Source organism: Ranitomeya imitator, chromosome 2 (assembly GCF_032444005.1).
Source record: "Ranitomeya imitator isolate aRanImi1 chromosome 2, aRanImi1.pri, whole genome shotgun sequence".
Lineage (NCBI taxonomy): Eukaryota > Metazoa > Chordata > Amphibia > Anura > Dendrobatidae > Ranitomeya > Ranitomeya imitator.
In genome coordinates, this window is record NC_091283.1 from 813,178,523 (window position 1) to 813,205,822 (window position 27,300).

At 42.2% G+C, this 27,300-nt stretch overlaps 1 protein-coding gene across 2 annotated transcripts in view; it reads right to left on the reverse strand.

Moving 5' to 3' along the window:
• Window positions 1-27,300, reverse strand: part of INPP5A (inositol polyphosphate-5-phosphatase A) — a 490,348-nt gene that overhangs the window by 25,831 nt on the left and 437,217 nt on the right. For both annotated transcript variants that reach the window (XM_069753887.1, XM_069753888.1), the window contains exon 12: window positions 21,013-21,086. In XM_069753887.1, the coding sequence (XP_069609988.1) occupies window positions 21,013-21,086 (74 nt within the window). The remainder of the gene's footprint in view (window positions 1-21,012; window positions 21,087-27,300) is intronic.

The window sequence follows — 27,300 nt, forward strand, 5'->3', positions numbered from 1 at the left end:
CTGACCCCGTACTACAGGAGATTCCAGGCCAGGAAGAACAGATTCCTGATCAGAGTGATCCCATTCACGGTGGACTTGCCAACTCCATAGTCATGGAATTATCTTTAGCAGAGCGGGCAGATACTACATCCGCAGTAGACAGTAGTACACCACATGGAGAGATACCGCTGTTACGTAGATCACAGCGTAGTACCCAGGGTCAATTACCGGCCAGGTATGCGGATTACCAACTATAAAACTATAGTCATTGTTATCATTCTGCAACATTTAAGCCCAGTACCTACAGAGACTTGTCTGTATGAACTTCTTGCATATTCTTGAACTTTTTATCAGCCCGGAGGCACTAAATCAAAGCTCCGGAAAGACTGCTTTTTGAACTTTGCTTTTTGCTCTTTTTGAACTTTCTTTAGACTTTATATTGATAACTCCGTTGGAAAAATGGAACTAAATTCTTGGACACAAAGTGCAGTGCCTTTCCTAGTACCTTCAAGGATAGAACTGTATTAATGGACGCTATTTGAAGTGACTTTTTACAGAACTCTATTTTTGTTTCCTTGAGTGGTTTTTGTAACTTTTCATTTTTAAGACTCCGTACATATTGATTGTTATTTCAAAATGTTATCGTCCCACAGTTCCGGAGTACTGTTCTTAACTAAGGGGGAATGTGGCACCCCTAGAGGTATTTGCCACAAATATAGTTACTGACACTGAATACAAATACTAAAATAGCAAGACTGCACTACCTCCTCCGGCCAGAAGGGGGAGCTCCAGAGACTCCCCTTGATCCATTCTGGTCTGAGAGAAGAACTGGCAGTTGGGGAGTTGGGCTAAGGAGCTGATAGTGAGAGGTCATACAGCTGAATTTCTAACAGCCCTATGACGGTTTCCAGGCCCAAATCACCGGCCTGAGGAGAAGAGGGACAGAGAAAAAGGACATTGTGAGAACCGGGTAGCATTAATCACTACCCAGAACAGGCGCAAAGACGGATACCGGATCCGTGGCTGTATTCATTACATATAATACAGCAACCGGAAAAACGTGAGGTGATATCAGCTTCACTAGGGTTGGACGCAGCAACAGACACAGAGTTCAGCGGTACTCCCGGAGGGGGTAAGCCGATAAAAGGACTCGGGTTGCCCGTCGAACCAGGACCCGGAGGGGACAGATTGGGCCGGCAGCCAGTTCACATACAGCAGCAGGGCCACACAGATATTGCGTACAATAAGAGGCGAAGACCCCGGCAGGGTCAAAGTAACTCAGAGTTCCCATACAGACTCCGGTGACAGGACTGGTTGTAAATCCTTTTTTTGTTAAAGTAAACTGGTTAAACGTTTCGGTGCCTCAGTCTTTCATTTGGACAATAGCCATCTATCCAGGATCGGGATCATCACCGCTGGGAGAACCTGCTGCTGATCAAGTAAGTGCCTGTTCCCTCACGATACCCTTTACACTGTGCATTGCCTGAGGCCACAGCACCGGGTCAAGCCACCCGTGACATCCCCCTCAAGAGACAGACCCCATTGGTCCGGTGCTGGGTACCCCGGTCTCTCGGGCGTCACACATACTTGTCGCTTCAATGGTTTTGGGCATATTAATAGTTTTCTGTTTTTTCTCATTCATTTTTTCTTCGTCAAGCTTTTTCTCTAATTAGTGGTCTATGAACTAGTAGTTGGAGAGTAGCGGCTATGATGTCTTCCCGTACACTGCACTCACAGACATTAGTGATTCCTGCTCTCTTGTCTCTATGAAGCACATGTTCAGAAGCAGAAAAAAATGGAGTAAATCTAGGACTGGGGTGAGCAACAGAATGGAGGACATTGTACAACAGTACTGAGCAGTGTAGCTGTAAATCCAGCACTGGGGTGAGCAACAATATGGAGGACATACAGAAGTAGTGAGCAGTGTAGATGTCAATCCAGCACTGTGGTGAGAAGCAGTTTGGAGGACATTATACAGTAGTGCTGAGCAGTGTAGTTGTAAATCCAGGACTGGGATGAGCAGCAGAATGGAGGACATTATACAGCACTACTGAGCAGTGCAGCTGTAAATCCAGCACTTACTAGAAAGCAGCTGCACCATATTTTTCTCTGTGACTCCGAGCTCTTTTTTTTTTCCTCATCAGGTCCAAATAAATTGGATAACTATGTTCACAGTCTGATCAAAGTGTGATTAGCATAATAAGCCCGATTCTCTCAGATAAGAGAAAATACTGCCCCGTGACCCTAGCATAAATGAGACGTTCAGGACGCAGAGGGGAAGTAGCTCATAAGCGGAAAAAGAAGATTTCTAATTTTAAAAAAAGTTTCTTCAATTCACTTGAATTATTTATTTCATGCAAAGTTTGGGTTCACATGCTTGGATTTTGATGCAGTTATTTTTAGACAAAGAATATAAAGAATTGCTCATGTATATAGTCTCCATGCACTGCCCTACAGGGTCTGTGCACGAGCCCCAAGTCAGTATTCACACCCTACAGTGAAGGAGTTTCTTGATGCAATTTTCTTGAAGTCACAGCAAAACAGCTCCGTGTGATTATTCCTGAATTATTTCTTTTATACTTTTGCTATTTTGTGAGTGTTGGTTTTAACTAAAAACTGCTACATAAACAGCATGTGTGAATCTAACTTGAAAAATATTTAGATCTGATAAGAATACTTTAGAAATTTTAATTTAAAACTGAAATAAAAAAAAAATAAAAAAATTATTGTGCTTGCGTAAGGGAAGGGGCAGAGGAGGGGAGAAAGGAATAGCCTTAAGATTTTTTTGTTACTTTTTGCAACACAAAATGGAAAAATATAACTTTAAAGAAAAGGAGGATTTTGAAGTGCTATTTCTTTTACTGTTCAGTGCCCCTTTAAGTGTAATTTGATGATAATAGTCACTGTTTAAGGATAAGTTACAAATTCCTTCAGCAATAACTAAAAACATTGAATAAGCATATGCGATCTGTAACAGTAAATCTAAATAAAAACACTATGTAATTGGCAATCAATCACAGCCAGGATTTACTGCCACTCGCTACATTCGTTAACGTATCACAGAATTATAGACACGACTGTTCAGAGTCTGTAAAATATTACTGATGAAAAGCAGACACGCAGACTTCAACGTGATCACTGATCTAAAGCCAAGCACAATCCCCTATAAATATAATGTATAAAATGATTTCATAAGGGCTTGTACTCTCCAGGATTAATCAGGGAGAAAATGTAACTATAAGCAAATCGCAGCGCCCCAGAAAAAAAGAATATACAAAGAAAATTTTAAACTACAGAAAATCACTCTTCTGTGTAATTGTAGGCCAGCACAAATACAACTGATCCCCTTGTAAATGCTCCATCATGGTGAATAATGTAATAACGGATCACAACAGATTACCTTATACACTGTGCATACGATAAGTCATATTGGCAGGGCCGGTTTTAGACACAGTAGGGCCCTGGGCAAAAGTTTAAAATGGGGCCCCAAATGCTCAAATATTGCACCATCACACAGAAAAATTTGGGCAGTATTTACATGCGATGAGTTCAGGCCGTTGATCAACAATATTAAAGTGTTTCGATGCTCGTTTCCAGCCTCTTTACACCGGTTGGTGAAGAAAGATAAGAACAGAACGATCTCCAAGGCAATCTTGCCTTGCGCAGGCGTGTACTATGGAGGACAGAGAATGAACTTCAATCCAATATTGCAGCCAGCATGCTGCCAGCGGGTAAGGAAAGGGTGAATCAAACACCCAAAAACCCCGCCTCTATGGCTGAAGATTGTTCCCTCCAAATTCAGGTGACAGAGTCCCTTTAAATAAATAATTTTTAAAAACGGCGTGTGGTCCCCCCATTTTTGACAACCAACCTTGCTAAAGCAGACAGCTGGGGGCTGGTATTCTCATGCTGGTAAAGGGCCGTGGATATTGGCTCCCCCAACCTAAAAATAGCAGCTCGCAGCTGCCCAGAAAAGGCGCATCTATTAGAGGCACCAATTCTGGCACTTTGCCCGGCTCTTCCCACTTGCCTTGTAGCGGTGGCAAGTGAGGTTAATCTTTATGGGGTTGATGTCACCTTTGTATTGTCAGGTGACATCAAGCCCGTGGCTTAGTAATGGAGAGGCGTCTATAAGACACCTATCCATTACTAACCCTATAGATATATGGTAAATAAAGACAGAGCCAGAATAAAGTCCTTTAGTTGAAAGGAAGACACAGACTCCTTTTAATAATCTTTATTAAACCATACTTACGACCTCATCTAATTCCACAGAAGCCCTCGTTCTCCTGTAACAAAACTAAAATAAAAAAAACAACAATATACCATACCTGTTCGTCATTCTGTCCCACGCCGTAATCCATGTCTGGGGGAAGAAAGTTTTCAACCTGGACGGTGCCAAGATGCGACCGTTCAGGCTGAGAACCACTGAACTACCATGAGTGCAGCCTCAGTGACCGGTGGTGACATCAATGATGTTAGGTCCGGTCACTGATGCTCCGTTCCCAGCCGGGCTGAACTGCCATGACCTCGGTAAGATCCCCGCTAGCAGCGTGAGAGTTTTGCTCAATATCTTATCTCCATAAAACATGAATTTTTCCGCTACCTTTCAATGTGTGACAAAATGTATCCTATGATTTCACATCATCTTTAGGGACTTTAATTTACAAAAATGAGTAACAGTCCGAAGATTAGTGAAATGGGTTATACACATAGGCTAATTTAATTACTGTAGTACGTCAAGGATCTGTACGGCATTTCTGTTTAAAAGGCCCATAACGTGGGCATTGGTATTATCTAAAAAATGTATGGTTAGCATTTACTGGATTTTTATGAGCAGTTTTACACAGTTGTCTGTCTAGGACTTGGCAGGAGTTAACTAGACATGAAGGACTAGAGAAAGAAAAAAAATCTAGAACCAGACAGAATGCAGACAACCCTATTGAACTCTACAGCACAATCGTGTGGGCAGCAGGATACCTGGTAAGTAGAACTATGATTTCTCTTAAAAACACCCAAGTAATCTAAGAAAGTAACTGAATGCATGCACTATTGCAAAAATCATGTAACAAATCAAAAAGTGTGCTACTAAGCTTGACCTTCATGGAGCAAGTTCCCATGGAAGTTTAAGACACAGTTACTTGTTCACTCATTGCCATAGATGTGACGAGTTTAGCGGATGTATGTTACCTTGCTAACAGCTTCAGTTCGGCATTAAACACCAGACGGAGAAGAGACAGCGGTGTTTCCACTGCAAGTTCTCATTCTGCATCTGTCTGGAGACTGCATAAAGTATGTCCAGGCTGAAGACTTTCTACAAGACAAGCACTTCTACATCAAACTAGGCAGCCTAGTTATGAAAATACAACAAAATTGGGTCAAACTGAAGCAAAAATGTAGGAAAAATATAAAAAGCTTTGACATATTAAATTCACTATAAAACAAAAATGTGTCATATAGCGGCATCACGAGAACAAAGGCAACAAATTAGTTCATAATTGTGATTAGTGGATCCTGTGTTATCAGCTATGTACAGAGGTGTTACCTTCATTGTAAGGCTTCTTTCACATTTCCATCGGTACGGGGCCGTCGCCAGGCGTCGGCCCGACGTACGTTGTGAAATTTGTGCAGTTTTTCAACACATCCGCTGTCCATTCTGAAGTCCGGGGAGGAGGGGGCGGAGTTTCGGCCATGCATGCGCAGTAAAAAATGGCGGGCGTGACGGACAAAAAAAAAGTTACATTGAATGTTTTTTTGTGCCGACGGTCCGCCAAAACATGACGTATCCGTCGCACGACGAATGCGACGTGTGGCCATCCGTTGCGATCCGTCGCTAATACAAGTCTATGGGAAAAAAACGGATCCTGCGGGCACATTTGCAGGATCCGTTTTTTTCCCAAAACGACGCATTGCGACGGATCTGAAAAGACGGAAGTGTGAAAGAGGCCTAACCCGGAGGATAAGAAACCTTGCTAAAAACTCTTCCTGAAAAGACAGGAAGCAGAAGTCTAAAAATGTTGCAGTGCTATGGTGAAAATTGCAAGATTAGCAATTTGTATTTGAATAAAGATTGTACCGGTAATTAAAATTATGAAAATGTCTGCCTAAAGATGTTAAAAATACATGCAACAAAAACCTGATTTAACCAATAGATCATTGTCTATTGCTTTGCGTTTTTTTTTCAGCTTTTTTTTTCTTGTTTTTTTTTTTATACTGTCAATACGTAATGTCTGCATTGTGATTATTATTCATTTTTGCAGTATAGTTTTATATTTAAGGACTTATTTTTTTTTTTACAAATCACATATGATTTAATCGTTGATTATGGACAAATTTTTTACCCATAAAATTACTTAAAATACCCTACAGTGATGCCATTATTGTCTACTGTGTCATCCATGTTTTGTCTTGGCTCTGGAATTTAAGCTATGTCAAATAAAACTTTTTATATTTTCCTACATTTTTGCATCGTTAGGACACATTTATTGTAGGCATATGGTATCTTATTCTGAGTGGATGCTCTCTGTGTACCATGCACAACTTTGAGGACACAAACTCTCTCACTATAAGTTTTATTATAAGGGTTTTCCACTACATTTTAACTAAAGATCCTCTGGCCCAGGGAGATGGGGAAGAAGTGTGCCTGAATCTGGACTCGAATGGAACTAGAACTGTGGTAGCCCAGTCTACTACGTCTGAGTGTCTGCGCTCGAAAATTATACATGGCATAGCATACATTCGCTCTGCCGCCACCATTATAGTCTGTGGTTTGAATGGGTGAATTGATTACTCTGGTGTACTGGGATTCAAGGTGGATCAAGGTTTAACGCACAACACTAACCGTAGGCGTACCTGCTCGAAGAAGATGCACAGCAGACCACGCGTTCGCTTTGCCGGCACCAATATAATCTATGACTCTGTCGGCGCAAAAGTCTGTATCCCGTTCGGCGGAGGTGGGTTTGAACGTAAGCCCAGACGAGACCACCAAAGCACCCTTAGACTTTGATTATGTTGGTGTACTGGGCTTCACAGTTGATTAAGGTTTAACGAACAACACTAAGCTAGCAGGCATCGATCTCGGCTGGTGCATATGAAGCATATCTGAAGACATCAGTATATAAGGATCACATCCCAAGGCTCCACATCACAAGACTGGTAATGCATTTATGACAGCTGAGGGTCTGACTGCTGGGACCCCCCCCCCCACAAATTAGGACGGTTACAAAGTCCTGGGAGTAAAATGGTAGTGAGTACGTGCAACCACTGGTCTTTCTAGAAGACAGTGCACCATCGCTCCATTCACATGTGATTTTGGGCTCTCACCATTGGAATCAAAAAAGGAGGGGACATATAGGTTATAAAAGTTTTTTTTTTTTCCGGAAAACCCCTTTTATTGAAAGGAAAGACTGCAGCCAGTTATGAGCAAATTTTGTGCAAAAGTTGTGCCCATTAGGTTGTAAATCAATGCATTCATCTGCATGTTCATCAAAAGATTTGTCACAAACATAGAATTAAAGCAACATGACTAATGCCAAAATACACGCTTATTCATACTGTTGTAATAATAGGAGTTCCCCATGAATCAGAGGTTCACATTTGTTTGGACAGCTAACAGCCATTCCTGAATTCTGCACCTGATCTCGGCCCCTGCCCTTTGTGCAGTAAACTAGTGGATTAAGACCTTGGAGTCAGATGCCAGCACTCCATCACGGCCGGTGTCTTGCCTTCCTGGCTCCAGAGCCACAACTAACATGGGAAGGTAAAATTCATCACAAGGGTGAGCAGTGATCAGTGCAGCCAAGCCTGACCTGACGGATGACTCCTTCAGTGAGCTCTGAATTTTCCGCTGGTGCCAGAATCTCTATAGCTTTATGAAACTTTAAATTTTGCCCAGTGAGATGATCCCAATTACTAATTTCATTCATTACAGATGATAAAAAAAAACTAGATACTCCATAACACAAGACACTGGAACGCATAATCATTCTAAATAAAAAAAAAAAAAAAAGTTAAAAATTCTTACCACTTTTTTAACTATTTTTTTGGGACATTTTGATTGTAGAATAACCAATACATTATCATAAGCAATTATGCAAATGGTACCAGTAACTGTGCCTACTGGCTTCCACAGCTAGTGACTTGGTCTAAAAGAGGTTTTCATCCCACATTTTTTTTTCTTTTACTAAAAGCATGGTCTAATGTCATCACTCTCACTTTCCGGTCCACCACCATTTCTCTCTTAATGTTGATCGTGACCCCAATCAGTCTCCATCGCTCCTATTCCGGCTGGGACAGGCATGTGACCGCTACAGTTGTTCCATAGGAGTGTGATCGCCACAATGGTCACTTGGCAATCACAGCCAAAAACAAAAGAACTATAGACCCCCCAAAAAGAAATCATTTAGCTAAAATGTACAATTTAACCTCTACAATCGTGCACAAATTGCTGGTTTCATCTGTGGTTAGTCCGATGCCCTATTTTACTGAATGACAAAATCCCAACCAAGAGTTTTCTCCTCAGAGGAACCACACTACTGGTATAAAAGGAGAGGGGAAAAAAAGGTCCGAGGACCATAGAAAGACCTTGGAGGGAGAACAATATATGGCACTTGGGTATGGGTAGCAAAATCCAACAGAAAATGCGTGCCTATTAGTGATGAGTGAGTGTACTCGTTGCTCGTGTTTTTCCGAGCACGCTCGGGTGGTCTCCGATTATATATGACTGCTTGTAGATTTAGTTTTCATTGTGGCAGCTGAATGATTTACAGCTACTAGCCAGGCTGAGTACATGTGGGGTTTGCCTGGTTGCTAAGGAATCCCCACATGTAATCAAGCTGGCTAGGAGCTGTAAATCATTCAGCTGCCGCCATGAAAACTAAAGGTACCGTCACACTGAACGATATCGCTAGCGATCCGTGACGTTGCAGCGTCCTGGATAGCGATATCGTTCAGTTTGACACGCAGCAGCGATCTCGATTCTGCTGTGCCATCGTGGGTCGGAGCAGAAAGTCCAGCACTTTATTTTGTCGCTGGATCTCCCGCAGACATCGCTGAATCGGCGTGTGTGACGCCGATTCAGCGATGTCTTCACTGGTAACCAGGGTAAACATCGGGTTACTAAGCGCAGGGCGGCGCTTAGTAACCCGATGTTTACCCTGGTTACCAGCGTAAACGTAAAAAAAAACAAACACTACATACTTACATTCCGATGTCTGTCCCCCGGCGCTGTGCTTTCCTGCACTGGCTGTGAGCGCCGGTCAGCCGTAAAGCACAGCGGTGACGTCACCGCTCTGCTTTACGGCTGGCCGGCGCTGACAGTGCAGGAAAGCACAGCGCCGGAGGACAGACACCGGAATGTAAGTATGTAGTGTTTGTTTTTTTTTACGTTTACGCTGGTAACCAGCGGCCCTGCGCTTAGTAACCCGATGTTTACCCTGGTTACCAGGGGACTTCGCATAGTTGGTCGCTGGAGAGCTGTCTGTGTGACAGCTCTCCAGCGACCACACAGCACGCTGCAGCGATCGGGATCATTGTCTAGATCGCTGCAGCGTCGCTTAAGTGACGGTACCTTAAATCTCCGAGCAGTCATAAATACTCGAAGGTCACCCGAGCGTACTCAGGAAAACCCGAGCAATGAGTACACTCGCTCATCACTAGTGCCTATTTTGCTATAGGTGCTGTTGTGCCCCCTCTTCCATTTGTGACACTGAATTCACATCCATAGCAGATGTTTATCAACTACGATTTAGAAATCTGAAGTTAGAAACAAAAGTTTAAAGAGGGCTAGAAACAGAATACAGATAGGTGCATTATACACAATATTATACCAAATGCTGGAATGAAACATTTATACTGGCCACCGCGACTGTTTATCGGCTACATGTAAGCCGATCAGCGGTTGTGTAATTACCTTGGACAGGATGACCGTAATTTCATGAGCCCAATATGATCGTTTTGTGGCTACACAAAATCTTGGTCCCGCCAGCACTTCATTGTTTACACAGGTGGATGAGCTGCCGAGAATGAGGAATTGAATAATCAAGACGACAAGCATTTCTAGGAAAACTTGTAGCGGATAATCATCCAGTAGGAACAGTCAGAGGGCTCATAAGGAGGTTCTCCGGTTTCCTCCCACACTCCAAATACATACTGATAGAGGATTTAGATAGTGAGCCTCGATGGGGACAGTGATGATAATGTGTGCAAAGTGCTATGGAATATGATGGAGCTATGTAAGCAAAGCAGAATAAATAATAGTGGTGCGAAACTCAGATTTGTACATGTCCATGGGGTTTCTGAAGTGTGTGAGAGCATGCTAAGAGGAGTCCTCTAACTGAACAGTCACAGGTTGCAGAATGCTAGCAAGTGTACAATCTGCACACATTAAAGAATAGGACGAGGCTGGCTGGTGTACTTACTATGGAAATCCAAGGAAGAATGGCTGTATAATCCTTACATCAAAATGAGCATATTAGGAGTCAAGCTGGTGAGTGAGAGGGGTCATGAGTCCTAGTGTATTCATTCTCCGCCCACTGAGAACAAATTGACAGCTGCAGCTTGTACTGAGCAGCGTGAGATCTCAGCAAGGACTGAAGAGCTGAGCTGTTAAACAGGCAAGGGGGAGGGGGGACAGATAAAAGGAGGGGGCAGATATTAGGATTGCACAGCCATAGCAAGGCCTTGGAAGGAGAAAAAAAATTAAATGGTACTTGCGTTTGTATAGCAAAAAGTCAACATCAAAATAAGTGCTCATTTTGCTCTTGGTGCTTTCTGACATGTATTTTCCAAGTAAGTGCAACAGCCTCATCAGGTTCAAGATCTTTTTAATAATGTACACAGCTTGTATTCTTAAATCTGGTGACAGATCTGCTGTGTAATACCTCTATTTACATTTTATTCTACATGCAAATTTATTTCACAAATAAAAATATGTTCCGTTCTACAGTTTTCAATGATCTTGCCATCTTTCAATACTACTGCATGACCAGCAAGCGTCAATCACTTCCAATGGACGTGAAGGGGACACGGTAGGAGGTTTTCCATGTGTTCATACCCTTTAAACATAGTAAATTGCTATTTAGATATCAGCACAGAGCCAGAGTCAATACAGACCTTGACCCGTGCAACTTGTCAAACAACGCCGTGACATTATACGTGGAAATATCAGCTGCGGCGCTGAAGGAGACAAGATTCAACACAAAGAAAGCAAAAGCAAACACGACGGAAACAAGGCACCTCCCCTGATCATATCTGAACTTATGAATGTGAAGTAACACGTCTGCATACGAGATAAGACAATCCGTGTGTTTACAACAGAAGAACTTTACCTTAATGATTCCAGACTGAGCTCTGTGTATTGGAGGTTATTGACTTATTATTAATGGACATGTCGAGAAAAACTGTAAAGTCATTGAAATACTAGAGTCTGGGCAGCGAGGGGCTATACTAAAAGGGGTTGTCCACTACTGATGAGCTACAGCGCAAGAAATGGGTTCAGACTAGTTGTGAACGCTGCGGGTGATCAATGGCCACTGATTGACTGCAGGATTTACGAGACATTCCCACTAGATGCTGATGCCAAGAGACCAGAGGGGACGCAACTCTGTGTAATGAGAAGCGATTCTGGTTCAGGAAATACATTTTTTTATTTTAGTTTTTCTATCTTGATAAGTGAACGTGCTCAGATAAGGTGTTATTCGAGCATGCTCCCATCAGAGGCGTCATCTGATGAGAGTAGTACTTCCATGAGCCTAAGCCTGCTGTCACTGATAAGAGCGAGAGACAGCGCCGCTGATGGAAGTATTCATCAGCCTGTGCCAGCACAATAAATAAATAATAATTAGTACCCCATTACTAACCAAAATACAAATGTGACATCAACCCCACAAATATTAACCCCACTTGCCCTGTGGTGGTGGAAAGTGGGAAGAGTCGGGCACAGTGCCAGAATTGGGGCATCTAATGTGCTTTTTCTAGGGTGACTGCGAGCTATTTTTAGGCTGGGGGAAGCCAAATCCATGGCCCCTTAGCAGCCTGAGAAAACCAGCACCCAGATGTCTGCACTCCACCTACTTCATTCTGTCAGTTCGTGAAAACTACACTCGAATGTCATCTGAGTGTTGTGATAGGGTTTTTTTTTTTTCAGGGACTTATAGACTTACACTTCCAATTTTGATCAGACGTTTCTCACGATTTTTTTCAGAGGACCATTCAATCCAAGGATAAAATGCAAACATACAATTTCCAAAATTTCTCGTATGTTGCCAAATTAATATTTCCCTTCACTGGAGCCAAGAGCCCATCGCCGACCCCTGAAAAATAATCTTTAAAATTGGAAAGCCTGGAATCATCAGTAATCTTCTATTTATTAATTTAATAAAATAATCATTAGCTTCAAATTTATCCCCCAAAAATCTTAATTTAAAAGGTCTGCGGCCAACCATGGATATTGGTTAAGAGAACAAAATAGCAGCTCCCACTGTATTAGAGGGGCATCTGATACCCCAAACTGTGGCAAAGAATCGGACCCAGCAGACTGGTATGGACTTCAACATTTCACTGGTTAGTGACAAGGTCCTTATAGGTTTTATAACTCTGGGGCAAATGCCAAGTGCAGGTTAATGGAACTATAAAAAGTGCAATAACCCACAATTCATCAGAGACCATCTTCTGCCGCATGGATCCAAACACTAGTCCTCATGCTCACCCTTAAATCAAGAACCCCTTAACACTACTGGCCGAGGGTATATAACTAATGGCAAGACCCTAAGATTTACACACTTCTGCCCAAGCGTCATCATAATCAATCAGTAAGAACAATCGAGAGCTGCAGCCACCTTGTCAAGCACGGTTCTGACCTTCCCGGGGGAAACTAGAGTAATCAGAACCTCAGCTGGCAGCTCAGAGGTGGGAATGGCTAGAAACGCTCCACTGCATTCTCCATCCTGCGATGCTGAACAGAAGCCCCCAACAACATGCATTATACTGGATTACAACACATATACTAGGGTCTTGTAAGCGAGACGTAAAAAATATATACAGCAAGATGGGGGGAGAGCGAAAAGTTCAGGAGATGGATGCATCAAGAATAAAACCGTGTTAGAGGTTACAGAGAACTGAAATCAATGAAGAAAATCTCCAGCTCGTCACCCGGGTTGTCAAAATCTGCCCTACTGACTGTTCTGCAATTGAATAAAATAGTAATATTTTGTACCAAGTTTTCACCAGGCTTTCCAACAATTAGAATACCCTAATTAGGCCTCATTCACACATCAGTCTTCATATATGACTCCTTTTAGTGTTTGTCAATGACACATTGTACTCTACAAGGCTGTTGACATGTAAGGTTTCTTTGCTGACTGTTTCACAGAAAAAACAAAACAAAAAACAAAACCCAGCCATGACTTATTTTAGTTCAGTTTACAAAACAAACTAAGTGAATTGATCAGTGAGATAAAACAGACAGCACTTTCTCATTTTCATTGACTGGTTGCTTGGGAAGCATCCATTATATACAGGTGCATCTCACAAAATTAGAATATCATCACACGAGACCTCAAGCAGCTTGGATCTGTCTCTCCACTCTTCCTCCAAGCTCTGGGACCTTGATTTCCAAGGTCTAGTGTGAGGTTTCCACAATCAGTGATGGTTTGGGGAGCCATGTCATCTGCTGGTGTAGGTCCACGGTGTTTTATCAAGACCAAAGTCAGCGCAGCCATCTACCAGGACATTTTAGTGCACTTCATGCTTCCATCTGATGGCAAGATTTTTGGAGATGGAAATTTCATTGATTGGCCAGCAAACTCTCCTGATCTTAACCCCATACAGAGTCTATTGGGTATCATCAAGGGGAAGATGAGGCACCAGACCCAACAATGCAGACGAGCTGAAGGCTGCTATCAAAGCAACCTGGGCTTCCATAACCCCTCAGCAGTGCCACAGGCTGATCGCCTCCATACCACGCCGCATTGATCCAGTAATTGATGCAAAAAGGAGCCCCGGCCAAATATTGAGTGCATTTACTGAACATACATTTTGGTAGGCCAACCTCTTGAATTTTAACCCCTTTACCCCCAAGGGTGGTTTGCACGTTAATCACCGGGCCAATTTTTACAATTCTGGCCACTGTCACTTTATGAGGTTATAACTCTGGAAAGCTTCCATGGATCCTGGTGATTCTGACATTGTTTTCTCGTGACATATTGTACTTCATTATAGTGGTAACATTTCTTTGATATAAATTGCGTTTATTTGTGAGAAAAAAAAAAAAAATCTGACGAAAATTTTGTAATTTTCCAACTTTAAATTTTTATGCAATTAAATCACAGAGATATGTCACACAAAATACTTAATAAGTAACATTTCCCACATGTCTAATTTACATCAGCACAATTTTGGAACCAAAATCTTTTTTTGTTAGGGAGTTATAAGGGTTAAAAGTTGACAAGCGATTTCTCATTTTTACAACACCATTTTATTTTTAGGGACCACATTACATTTGAAGTCATTTTGAGGGGTATATATGATCGAAAATACCCAAAAGTGACACCATTCTAAAAACTGCACCCCTCAAGGTGATCAAAACCACATTCAAGAAGTTTATTAACCCTTCAGGTGCTTCACAGGAATTTTTGGAATATTTAAAAAAAATGAACATTTAACTAATTTTCCCTAAAAATGTATTTCAGATCCAATTTGTTTTACTTTACCAAGGGTAACAGGAGAAATTGGACCCCAAAAGTTGTTGTGCAATTTGTCCTGAGTACGCCGATACCCCATATGTGACACCATTTGGAAAGTAGACTCCCTAAGGAACTTATCTAGATATGTGGTGAGCACTTTGAACCCCTAAGTGCTTCACAGAAATTTACAATGTAGAGCTGTAAAGATAAAAAATCATATTTTTTCACAAAAATGATCATTTTGCCCCCAATTTTTTATTTTCCCAAGGGTAACAGGAGAAATTGGACCCCAAAAGTTGTGCAATTTGTCCTGAGTACGCTGATACCCCATAGGTGGGGGGGGGACCATTGTTTGGGCGCATGGCAGAGCTCGGAAGGGAAGGAGCACCGTTTTGGAATGCAGACTTTAATGGAATCATCTGCGGGTGTCATGTTGCGTTTGCAGAGCCACCGATGTGCCTATAACAGTGGAAACCCACCAATTCTAACTCCAACCCTAACCCCGACACAATCCTAACCCTAATCCCAACGCTAACAATAACCACACCCCTAATCCCAACCACACCCCTAACCCCAACACACACCAACCCTAACCTCAACGCACCCCTAACCCCAACACACACCAACCCTAACCTCAACGCACCCCTAACCCCAACACACACCAACCCTAACCTCAACGCACCCCTAACCCCAACACACACCAACCCTAACCATAACCCTTACCACACCTCTAACCCTGACACACCCCTAACCGTAATCCCAACCCTAATCCCAATCATAAACGTAATCCAAACCCTAACCCCAACTCAAGCCCCAACCCTAACTTTAGCCGTAAACCTAACCGGAAAATAGAATACATTTTTTTTATTTTATTATTATTTTTCCCTAACAAAGGGGGTGATAAAGGAGGGGTTAATTTACTATTTATAGCGGGTTTTTATATCGGGTGTTTATGTTTGGCAGTTGTCACATGCTAAAAGACGCTTTTTATTGCAAAAAATAGTTTTTGCATCACCACATTTTGAGAGCTATAATTTTTCCATATTTTGGCCCATAGTCATGTGAGGTCTTGTTTTTTTGCGGGACGAGTTGACGTTTTTATTGGTACCATTTTCAGGCTCATGACATATTTTGATCGCTTTTTATTACAATTTTTAGGAGGCAGAATGAACAAAAGACAGCAATTCCTGAATTTCTTTTGGGTGGGGCATTTATACCGTTCCGCGTGTGGTAAAATTGATAAGCAGTTTTATTCTTCGGGTTAGTATGATTACAGCGATACCTTATTTATATCATTTTTATAATTATATTAATTGTTTTTGCATCGCTTTATTCTGAGAGCTATAACTTTATTTTTTCGCTGATTACACTGTATGGCGGCTCGTTTGTTGCAGGACAAGATGACGTTTTCAGCGGTACCATGCTTATTTATATCTGTCTTTTTGATCACGTATTATTCTACTTTTGTTCGGCGGTATGATAAAGCATTGTTTTTTGCCTTTTTTTACGGTGTTCATTGAAGGGGTTAACTAGTGGGACAGTTTTATAGGTCGGGTCGTTATGAATGCGACGATACTAAATATGTGTACTTTTATTGTTTTTTTTATTTCCATAAAGAAATGTATTTTTTGGAAAAATATTTATTTGTTTTTCTTTATTTAGGAATTTGAAAAAATATATTTTTACACATAAGTTTTTTTTTTTTTTTTTACATTGTCCCAGGGTGGGACATCACTATATAGCGTCAGATCACTGATCTGACACTTTGCAGAGCACTGTGTCAGATCAGCGATCTGACAGGCTGTGAAGGAGGCTTCTCAGGTCCTGCTCTCAGCAGGCACGGACAAGCCACCTCGCTGCAGGATCTGGAAGGACCCCGTGGCCATCTTGGATCAGGGGGCCTGCATGGCGGAGGCCCTCGGAACAACGCGATCACATGAGCGCGGCTGATCGCTTATGACATACTATCCTGTCAATGGTCATACGGGCCCAGGTCACCTCGATGGGACAGTACGTCTAATGTCAGAAAGGGGTTAAAATCATTTTCCAAGCTGGTGTTATAAAGTATTCTAATTTACTGAGATAATGACTTTTGGGTTTTCATTGGCTGTAAGCCATAATCATCAACATTAACAGAAATAAACGCTTAGGTCGGGTGGGTAGCACAGGTCACACAAGTATCTCTCCTGTCTGGATTTGGCTGACCACAACGGTTACAAGTTCATCTGTCTTGTGGGGGTCTCTGGTTATACAGAGGTGGGTCTTTAGCAGTCATGTGGCGGTCATAGTCTTAGACTTTTGTGCATCAAAACATTCACAATACACCTTAATTCTGTATTTACATTTTACAACATCGGATGGAAATACCAGACATTTAAAAATGAAAATCGGATCCAGAGCAAAATAGTTTTTTTTTTTTTTGCACACACAAAAGAAAAGCTTGTATGTGAATTCAGCTTAACACACAGCTCAACATTGGTTAAAAGAGTACGATCACATTCACAATGTTTTGTTCCATCAGTCTTTTGGATCAGCTTTTCATAAGTGTTATGTTAATGTAAAAAAAAAAAAATGGTTTACTAACTTATCAAATAGTCAATGATGGTACCTGTGATCACAGAGAGACTGGCTCTGGGAATTTTGATGAGTGAAATCAGACAGATCTCTTTTGTGTGAACAATTTGTCCACAAAAACGCAATTGAGCAGAAACATACTTTGAAGGAAATGCGTTCGGTGCATGAAAAACAGACTTCATTTAAATAAGGCTTTAAAACGGATGTCAGACACACAAAGTAAATCTAAATTAATAGATCTTGGAATAATAATAAGTTTCACAATTGGATGAAAAAAGTTCCTGAGCTGAGATAATCCTATAAATTTGCTTCGGCAATGTACACTTATGGCTGTGTCCGACCATGCAGAGCTGCTCCAGTTCATTGTTTGCACATATAAGAAGTCCTAGTCAGGGATGGAAGACAACTTAGACAAGTCATTTATGTGACGCGAGTATACAGATGAAACAGCAAGGAACTCAAGGCTGCTTCCCTGCCTGAGGCCACACGCTTCCCTGCCTGAGGCCACACGCTTCCCTGCCTGAGGCAACACGCCTTCCCTGCCTGAGGCAACACGCCTTCCCTGCCTGAGGCCACACGCTTCCCTGCCTGAGGCCACACGCTTCCCTGCCTGAGGCAACACGCCTTCCCTGCCTGAGGCAACACGCCTTCCCTGCCTGAGGCCACACGCTTCCCTGCCTGAGGCAACACGCCTTCCCTGCCTGAGGCAACACAATTCCCTGCCTGAGGCAACACGCCTTCCCTGCCTGAGGCAACACGCCTTGCCTGCCTGAGGCAACACAATTCCCTGCCTGAGGCAACACGCCTTCCCTGCCTGAGGCAACACAATTCCCTGCCTGAGGCAACACGCCTTCCCTGCCTGAGGCAACACGCCTTCCCTGCCTGAGGCAACACGCCTTCCCTGCCTGAGGCAACACGCCTTCCCTGCCTGAGGCAACACGCCTTCCCTGCCTGAGGCAACACCCTTCCCTGCCAGAGGCAACACTTATCTCTGCCTGAGGCCACACACTTCCCTGCCTGAGGCAACACAATTCCCTGCCTGAGGCAACACAATTCCGTGCCTGAGGCAACACAATTCCGTGCCTGAGGCAACACAATTCCCTGCCTAAGGCAACACAATTCCCTGCCTGAGGCAACACAATTCCCTGCCTGAGGCCACACGCTTACCTGCCTGAGGCCCACACACTTCCCTGCCTGAGGCAACACAATTCCCTGCCTGATGCAACACGCTTCCCGGCCTGAGGCAACACGCTTCCCTGCTTGAGGCATTTCAATTCCCTGCCTGTTTTATCACAGGAGTGAGTGTTTCTGCCACCTTACCGGTCCTGTGAACTCATCCATATATCAAGTCAGTGAAGGCAGTGAAGCGTGTTGCCTCAAAGAAGTAGCTGTGAGTCTCTGCTGTTTCCTCTGTATGATCATTCATAAGAGCAGTGGTATGTGCTGACCATTAACTGGTGAAGCTCTACACAGTCAGACACAGGAAATCAGTGTATAGCAGGGAAAAATGTATAAAATCTCAGCACAGGAACATCTTTTTTTGAACACATCCAATTGTTGTTATTCCAAGATCAATTGAATAAAACGTTCTTTGTTGGTAGGACAATCCCATTAAGGGGGTCCTTTGGTTCTGTACATTTAGCGTGTCCAAGTAAGGCAATTATTCAATCCAGGCTATTCCTATGTCATACATGAGCTAGGTTATTAAGAATCCAAAAACAAAAATAACGAGTGTCCAGATGTGTTGTCTTTTTGCTCACTTTATTAAAAAAGTGGTTTATTAGACTAATAAAACTTGTCCTGCAAAACATATACTGTGCAGTATATATGTATATATATTTTTTTTAACAAAGGTAAAATGTGGCCTAGAGTAGCATGCTGCGAAGTTATACCATCAGAATTTAGGTTTGAATAGCCTGTTACATGACTTTTCACCAGCAGTAAAACACTGGAAGCAGACTGTGTGTTATCGATAGAATAATCATTAGATAAACCATCCATGGAAGGACCTCAGCTGATACGACACCAAAGAAGACCAAACACTTCACGACACAGAGCCTGGTTGGGAATGGTCACTGTATTAGGAATATAACTGTTCTCTGCATTAGTGAGAGGAGTCCCTGGAAAGACATTTGTGTTGCAAAGTCTTCAGCAGAATTTCATCAGTTTTGTGTACAGTCATCAAGTTGCGATGTGCAGGGACAGTCACTCGCAGACAGATCGTCTTTTCTCTTTGCAAAAAGATTGTTTGCATTAAACTTTGCATTTTATTACATGAAATAAGTATTTGATACAATAGAAACACAGAACTTAATATTTGATACAGAAACCTTTCTTTGCAATTACAGAAGTCAGACGTTTCCTGTAGTTCTTGACCGAGTTTGCACACACTGCAGGAGGGATCATGGAGCACTCCTTCATACAGATCTTTTCCAGATCTTTCAGGTTTCTGGGATGTCACTGGGCAACACTGAGTAATTGAGTTTCAGCTTCCTTCTAAGATTTTCTATAGGATTTTCTATAGGATCTATAGGATTTCTTTGCGTCTGGAGGAGAGAAGGTTTTTCCACCAACATAGAAGAGGATTCTTTACTGTTAGGGCAGTGAGAATCTGGAATTGCTTGCCTGAGGAGGTGGTGATGGCGAACTCAGTCGAGGGGTTCAAGAGAGGCCTGGATGTCTTCCTGGAGCAGAACAATATTGTATCATACAATTAGGTTCTGTAGAAGGACGTAGATCTGGGGATTTATTATGATGGAATATAGGCTGAACTGGATGGACAAATGTCTTTTTTCGGCCTTACTAACTATGTTACTATGTTACTATGATTCAGGTCTGGAGACTGGCTAGGCCACTTCACTACCTTGAAATGCTTCTTACTCCTTAGTTGCCCTGGATGTATCAGGTCATTGTCATGCTGGAAGATCCAGCCACGACCCATCTTCAATGCTCTTGAGAGAAGGATGATGTTGGCTAAAATCTCACGATATATGATCCCACCCATCCTCCCTTCCATACGGTGCAATCGTCCTGTCCCCTTTGCAGAAAAGCACCCCCAAAGTATGATGTTTCCACTATGCTTCACTGTTGGGATTGTGTTCTTGGAGTTGTACTCATCCTTACACCACAAGGTGAGATCTTGCATTGAACCCTACACAAAGGAAGATTGACAGTCATCCTGTGTTTCTTTCATTTTCTAATAATTGCACCAACAGTTATTGCCTTCTCACCAAGCTGCTTGCCTATTGTCCTGTAGCAATTCCCAGCCTTGTGCAGGTCTACAATTTTGTCCCTGTTGTTGTTAAACAGATCTTTGGTCTTGCCCATGTTGGAGAGGTTGGAGTGTGATTGAGTGCGTGGACAGGTGTCTTGTATGCAGGTAACAAGTTCAAACAAGTGCAAATAATACAGGTAATGAGTGCAGAGTATGAGGGCTTCTTAAAGAAAAACTAACAGGTCTGTGACAGCCAAAATGCTTGCTGGTTGGTAGGTGATCAAATACTTATTTCATGCAATTAAATGCAAATTACGGTAATTATGTAAAAATCATACAATGTGATTTTCTGTTTTTTATTTTTAGATTCTGTCTCAGTTCAAGTGTACCAATGATAAAAATGACAGACCTCTCCATTCTTTGTAGGTGGGAAAACTTTCAAAATCGGCAGTGTATCAAATACTTATATTCCCCACGGTATATTGACGGACCACAAGCATCCAAGTGTCCCTTCACTTACACCCGAACTATGAGAGACCCAGCAATGACAGATATATTCCTTACCTGGGAGGAAAAGTGATGTCCAGTTCATACAATTTGTCTTTAAAGACTGATAACTCCTTGTCAAATTCTAAAAGCTGTAAGAGAAAACAGACAGTAAGTACAAGAAAATAACGGTATCCAGTGATGATAATGTAGTTAAAGTGCTGTGGAATATAAATGATATAAATAATCTTACAATACATTTATGGAGGACCTGTCACTTGCTTTAAAAATTGAGTTAAATACCTTGTTGAAATCCCTAAGTTTCCCGAATTCAGCGGCTCTTTTCCGTTTTGCGCTGCATCACTCCAGTGCAGAGATATTCAGATTTGTTGCTTTTGGAGCGCACAATGTGAAATATCTGCATTGAAGTCCAATAGATGGTTTCTTTAGAGCAGGGGTGGGGAACCTCACGCCTCAGGGCTATTTATGGCCCTCGATGACCTTTTATCAGGCCCCCCGGGCAGATTCTCAGGGACCGCATTTTTGGGCAAAGGAGCTGTATTTTGATTGCCACCAGCTCATTAATTTCTTCTTGCTCCGTTAGCACACATACACAGTGTTCACTACTGAACACTGAAGGGCATGCAATGAAAGATTACATCCTGACACCAGTGCCAGAGTCAGGATGTACTATGTGGGCGGAGTTTGTATGGTCCCCGAAGGATGGTATAAATATCCAAATGGCCATTCGCAGAAAAAAAAGATCCCCCACCCCTGCTTTAGAGTCTTCTTTGGGGCGTGCACATTTAATATCCTTCCCAGATGCTTTCAAAGTTCGGCAGCATCAGAGACTGATAAACCTGCTAAATCACATATCGAGCAGTTATTGGCATCCTCCGGGAGAGAGGGATAAAAGCAAACCCCCAAACAAGACTGAGGACACAATCAGTTGGACTACTAGGCAGAGATTTCACATACTGCGCTTTAAAAGCAACAAATGTGAATATCTCTGAAACAGTTACTCATCGCAATATTGAAATGAACGGCGGAATTAGCACATTTTAGAAGGTATTTCACTCAATTTTTTTTAAGCATGTGACAAGTCCTCCTATGTGATTTGGCACATATGAGCGATTATTGTATTCCTCTCGCTGGAAGAATATGCTCTGCAAATGTTCATCTTCAGTAGCTATGGACGTCATGTTTACGGTAGAGGGAATTTATATGGAGTTCTGATCACTTACTTTTTGCAAACATTCTATCAAGTTAAGGAGGTAAAAACCCATTGATTTTCAATGCAAACTGAAATACATTCCATGGTAAAGGCGCTTCCCGCTAAGAGCACCTCCAATTATATAGGACAGCAACTATAGACCAGGACTGGGCACATCACTTTTTTTTTTTTTTTTTTAACACTTGCTTTGCAGATTTAGATGGGCCATGGTCCTTACTGCAAGCTGCTCTGTAAATAATGGTGGAGGACCATCATGGACACTGGAGACTATGAGACTAAGCAGCACAGATCTGAGGAGTATGGCGGCTCTGTGCTGCTAGTTAGAAAAATAACTGGCAAAGCAACAGATTTAGAAAAACATTTATTGTGCCCATTCCTGCCCTGTAAGGGCATGTGCACACGCTGAGTATTTTCTGCATGTGTTTTTAGACAAAAATTTAAGATATCGTAATTCGAAAAAAAAATAAAAAATTGCTTTTTCCATTCATTGAAAGCAAGCAGGAACGGTGGACAGCGAATATTCTATCTATTATGGGTTTCCATAGTTTTTCTCCTTAAACTGGTTAACCGTTGACCCATATCCGCGATCTCTCTCTCCACCAGTGCGTTTTTTGGGGTCAAAATAGCAGCAAATCCACAATAGTTTTTTGTACACCAGCTTTTTTTCTAGCGTTTTAGACAGACTTCATTTAAGTCAATGGGTGAAAGAGAGAATTGACATACTGCAGATTATTTTCTGCACCAAATCTGCAAATATAGTGGATGACACTTCAGATTTCTCATTCATTTTTGTTAGCAAAGCAGCGCGGGAAAAAAAAATAATAAAATCGCGCATCAGTTCAATCTAGAGTTTTCAGAAAATTACTGTTTATATTTTTTGGTGCAATTTTTATTTTTCATTCTACTATATAAAACAATTATCCAGCACTTTTCACTAGATCTAATGTTAGAGTCCTGTTAGGGTCTGAGCCGGTTTATTGCTGCTAATGCCGTTGTGACTGAGTATAGAAGCGTTATCCGAGCATCCGCTCATCGAGGAAAAGATCAGTTTGGAGGGAAGGGGTGAGGAGGAAAGTGATTTGTTATGTATCCTATTGTGAATGGTGGATCCTGTGTTATCTGCTGAATATAAAGGTGTTATGTCTTTGAAATCCTGCCTGTGATGATAATGAAACTGCTGAAAGAGTCTTCAAAACTTTTAATCTTGTATTACACGTAGTGGCTAAAGTGAAACTTACAAAATGTAATATTACTTTTTTAGGTAATAAAAAAAGTTGATGTAAAAAACCTGATTTAAAACAAAAGTATTAAGTTGTTAAAAAAAAAAGAAAAAAAAAAGGGCACAAGAATGGCATAGTTTGTATTGTGTAAAAGCTTTTTAATTTACAGAGCAGGAAGAGAAAACCCTTGATATAAAAGTGAACCTGATCTAGCAAAAGAACAAACAATTTTTAGCTGGACCCAAAATAAATTTTACCATATTTTTATATATTTTATAACCTGCAAAAAAACCCACAATGTTACCAATGAGAATATGGTCTAGTATTCCAGCTAATGCCGTACTGCTCATAGTGATCATCATCCTACACTACTTCCTACCCCTACACCGGTGTCATGCAGGGCGGATCCTCCTCCTATCACAGCGTTTACCCAGCGTCCATTAATCATGTCCCATCTCACAGCTGTGCCGATACCATTGTATGGTGGGAGATGTTCTGGAGGAAGTGACATTTTGTCCTTTTATGCCCCTTGCCTCCTCATAAATCATTTCTGGGACATGCAATTAGCAGCTATTTGTACACAATTATCAATGCGAAAAGCAGCTACCAAGCCCACCGGCACTGGTGATCACATAAGTGGCCATCACAAGTTTTAAGTTTATCTGAGAGCTGAGGAAATAGACAAACACCTGAATTACACCAGTGATCCCATCTATTCACAATTATTAATATACTAGATGGTGGCCCGATTCGAACGCATCGGGTATTCTAGAATATGCATGTCCACGTAGTATATTGGTCAGACACGTAGTATATTACGTAGTATATTGCCCAGTGACGTAGTATACAGCACAGAGCCACGTAGTATATTGCCCAGCCACATAGTATATTGCCCAGCCACGTAGTATATTGCCCAGCCACGTAGTATATTGCCCAGCCACGTAGTATATTGCCCAGCCACGTAGTATATTGCCCAGCCACGTAGTATATTGCCCAGCCATGTAGTATATTGCCCAGCGACGTAGTATATTGCCCAGCCATGTAGTATATTGCCCAGTGACGTAGTATATTGCCCAGTCATGTAGTATATTGCCCAGCCATGTAGTATATTGCCCAGCCATGTAGTATATTGCCCAGCCATGTAGTATATTGCCCAGAGACGTAGCATACAGCACAGAGCCACGCAGTATATTGCACAGCGATGTAGTATACAGTACAGAGCCACGTGCTATATTGCCCAGTCACATAGTATATTGCCTAGCCAAGTATGTCACAGGTTAAAAAATAAAAAATAAACATACTCACCTTCCGATCCGAGGGCCCCTTGTAGTTCTAACATACTCACCATACTTGTAGTTCTATCGCCTGTGCGAGGTACAGGCGGCAGCTTCCGGTCCCAGCGTCACATGACCGTGACGTCACGGCAGGTCCTTCTGCCAGACCATCTGTGCCAACGGAACATGGCGGTTGCATCGAGAGGAGCGGGAAAGGCGGCGTAGGCGAGTATATAATCGTTTATTTTTTTATTGTTTTTAACATTAGATGTTTTTACTATTGGCGCTGCATAGGCCGCGTCAATAGTAAAAAACTTGGTCACACAGGGTTAATAGCAGCGGTAACGGAGTGCGTTACCCGCGGCATAACGCGGTCCGTTACCGCCGGCATTAACCCTGTGTGAGCGGTGGGGTGTATGCGGGCTCCGGGCAGTCAGTGCGAGCAGTAAGGAGTGGCCATTTTCTTCCGGACTGTGCTCGTCGCTGTTTGGTCACAGCAGCCATGACAGGCAGCTGCCGAGACCAATCAGCGAACGAATAACCGTTACAGACAGAAGGACAGACAGACGGAAGTGACCCTTAGACAATTATATAGTAGATACAGTACAGACTAAAAGTTTGGACACACCTCATTAAAGATTTTTCTGTATTTTCATGACTATGAAAATTGTACATTCACACTGAAGGCATCAAAACTATGAATTAACACATGTGGAATTATATACTTAACAAAAAAGTGTGAAACTTCTTAAATTATGTCATATTCTAGATTCTTCAAAGTAGCCACCTTTTGCTTTGATGACTTCTTTGCACACTCTTGGCATTCTCTTGATGAGCTTCAAGAGGTAGTCACCGGGAATGGTTTTCACTTCACAGGTGTGCCCTGTCAGGGTTAATAAGTGGGATTTCTTGCCTTATAAATGGGGCTGAGACCATCAGTTGTGTTGAGCAGAAGTCTGGTGGATACACAGCTGATAGTCCTACTGAATAGACTGTTAGCTGCTTTTTTCTTGCCATAATACGAATTCTAAGTAAAGAAAAACGAGTGGCCATCATTACTTTAAGAAATGAAGGTCAGTCAGTCTGAAAAATTGGGAAAACTTTGAAAGTGTCCCCAAGTGCAGTTGCAAAAACCATCAAGCGCTCACATGAGGACCGCCCCAGGAGAGGAAGACCAAGAGTCACCTCTGCTTCTGAGGATAAGTTTATCCGAGTCACCAGCCTCAGAAATCGCAGGTTAACAGCAGCTCAGATTAGAGACCAGGTCAATGCCACACTGAGTTCTAGCAGCAGACACATCTCTACAACAACTGTTAAGAGGAGACTTTGTGCAGCAGGCCTTCATGGTAAAATAGCTGCTAGGAAACCACTGCTAAGGACAGGCAACAAGCAGAAGAGACTTGTTTGGACTAAAGAACACAAGCAATGGACATTAGACCAGTGGAAAGCTGTGCTTTTTTTTTTTTAGTTCAAATTTAAGATCTTTGGTTCCAACAACCGTGTTTTTGTGCGATGCAGAAAATGTGAACGGATGGACTCTACATGCCTGGTTCCCACCGTGAAGCATAGAGGAGGAGGTGTGATGGTGTGGGGGTGCTTTGCTGGTGACACTGTTGGGGATTTATTCAAAATTGAAGGCATACTGAACCAGCATCGCTACCGCAGCATCTTGCAGCAGCATGCTATTCCATCCAGTTTGCGTTTAGTTGGACCATCATTTATTTTTCAACAGGAAAATGACCCCAAACACACCTCCAGGCTGTGTAAGGGCTATTTGATCAAGAAGGAGAGTGATGGGGTGCTACGCCAGATGACCTGGCCTTCACAGTCACCAGACTTGAACCCAATCGAGATGGCTTGCGGTGAGCTGGACCGTGGAGTGAAGGCAAAAGGGACAAGTGCTAATTATCTCTGGCAACTCCTTCAAGATTGTTGGAAGACCATTCCCGGTGACTACCTCTTGAAGCTCATCAAGAGAATGCCAAAAGTGTGTAAAGCAGTCATCAAAGCAAAAGGTGGCTACTTTGAAGAAACTAGAATATAAGACATAACAAAAAAGTGTGAAACAACTGAAATTAAGTATATAATTCCACATGTGTAAATTCATAGTTTTGATGCCTTCAGTGTGAATTTACAATTTTCATAGTCATAAAAATACAGAAAAATCTTTAAATGAGAAGGTGTGTCCAAACCTTTGGTCTGTCTGTACTGTATATACTAGTTGGCCCGTGTGAAATTTTCACACATTGGTTGTCGGGGGCGCAGGCAATTTCAGGAAAATTAAGCTGGTCAAATGTAAATGTATTTAATGAGATGATGAACACAGAGGTATATATGTCACTGACACATATATACATGCTGTATATATGTTTTCACGGATATTTGAGCCCTTGGATCCATTATATGTCCATTTTGCAATCCAGAGAGAAAATCTCGCCATACGGATATTTTTATACGTTGTGTGTGTGACTCCAGCCTAAAGGAGATCCCCCAACATTAAACATAATGGCATTTTACTTACTGATCAGAAGGGGTTTGATTGCAAAAGAACAGGGGCAGCAGCATTTTTTCCCCTCCACAGCAGCACTGCCATCTATCTGCAGTGTAGGGAAGTGCAGCACAGCCCTATGTATGTGAA